Genomic DNA, 1203 nt, shown 5'->3' with positions numbered 1-1203 from the left:
CGGACAAATTTTTTCGTTTATATATTCTTTAGTGCTTTGATAATTATTTCTATATTTACAGATAACATTGTCATATCTTATTGTTCAAAGACGTCCTGAGGAGTCTTTCCAGCTCAAAAAAATCAAAAGGACACGTCATTTGGACTGAGTTAGTTTTGAGTGTCAAGTGAGGGAGAAAAAGATTCAGATCGTTTGGTAACAGGGTCTGTTTGTGGTTATATTTTATGATACATTGTTGCTTTTTTTTCTATTAGAGATGACCACACATGCTTTCATCTCACCAACACAGTCATAATGGCTCTTAACATGGAACTGCAGGCGTACACCACACCTCTGTCCTCTGTGCTCCTCCTAATGGACTCTTCTCAGCTTTCTTACTCACGATTAACTTTCATCAACCCAATCATCAATGCTTACAGTGAGGCTTGGCTAAGAATCATGTTCCTGCTTACACTAAATTTAATAACAATATCAAGAAATTTTGATAATGTTACATTCTGACAAGTGTGTGAGAAAAGGGTGTGGTGGGGTCATGGAGTGACCAGCTGTCTGTGAGGGCTGTGACATGACTATGTGTGTATGTGTGTATGTGGTGGTGTGTCAGGGTGTCAGTTTGGGGCATAAGCAGCATTCACTGATTAATCCAGCTCTAACACACATGTGTCAGCAACAGATGCTTCCCTCCACCCCACACCATCCCCCACCACCCTCCACCCCAGACAAGCCCGGCCCTTGCTGGCTAAGATTTACAGGCTCTGTTTGAATAAAAGCATGTGTGAAGAATGCAGGAGCAATCCAAATAAATAAATCAGACAGGGAGCGATAATGAGACACAGCACAGAAACACATGCAGGGCATAGGCACTGACAGGCAGCAGTGTCACATGGACACGTGTTTAAAGAACTTTAGTGAGGGGCCACGGGTCATCCTGCAGGGATAGCCCAACAGCATTGTCCACCTGAGATATGACTGATTTCATGGAATATACTATTTATTAATATGCTATTAGAATATTATTATTTATTAAGGCAAAACAAAGGTGGTGTTGTGACACAGTTTGACCAGTACTGAAGGCCAAGCTAGTACCCAGCCAAGACCTCACACAGCTGCACTAATACTGCACATATACCAAACTCTTTTTGTTTGTTTATTTTTGAAAACACAGGGGAAACCAGGCCAGCAACTGGACCTAAAAAGATCCAG

The 1203-nt window shown here is 41.7% G+C and overlaps 1 protein-coding gene across 1 annotated transcript in view; it reads left to right on the top strand.

The window, feature by feature from the left end:
• The first annotated feature begins 294 nt into the window (after nucleotides 1–294).
• Nucleotides 295–1203, top strand: part of LOC115815218 (zinc finger E-box-binding homeobox 2) — an 11827-nt gene continuing 10918 nt past the window's right edge. Inside the window, exon 1 of the mRNA XM_030778178.1 lies at nucleotides 295–418. Within this exon, the coding sequence (XP_030634038.1) occupies nucleotides 295–418 (124 nt within the window). The remainder of the gene's footprint in view (nucleotides 419–1203) is intronic.

Source organism: Chanos chanos, chromosome 6 (genome assembly GCF_902362185.1).
Source record: "Chanos chanos chromosome 6, fChaCha1.1, whole genome shotgun sequence".
In the NCBI taxonomy this organism is placed as follows: domain Eukaryota; kingdom Metazoa; phylum Chordata; class Actinopteri; order Gonorynchiformes; family Chanidae; genus Chanos; species Chanos chanos.
Note: the sequence above shows the minus strand (reverse complement) of the source record. Positions and strands in the feature narration are given on the sequence as shown.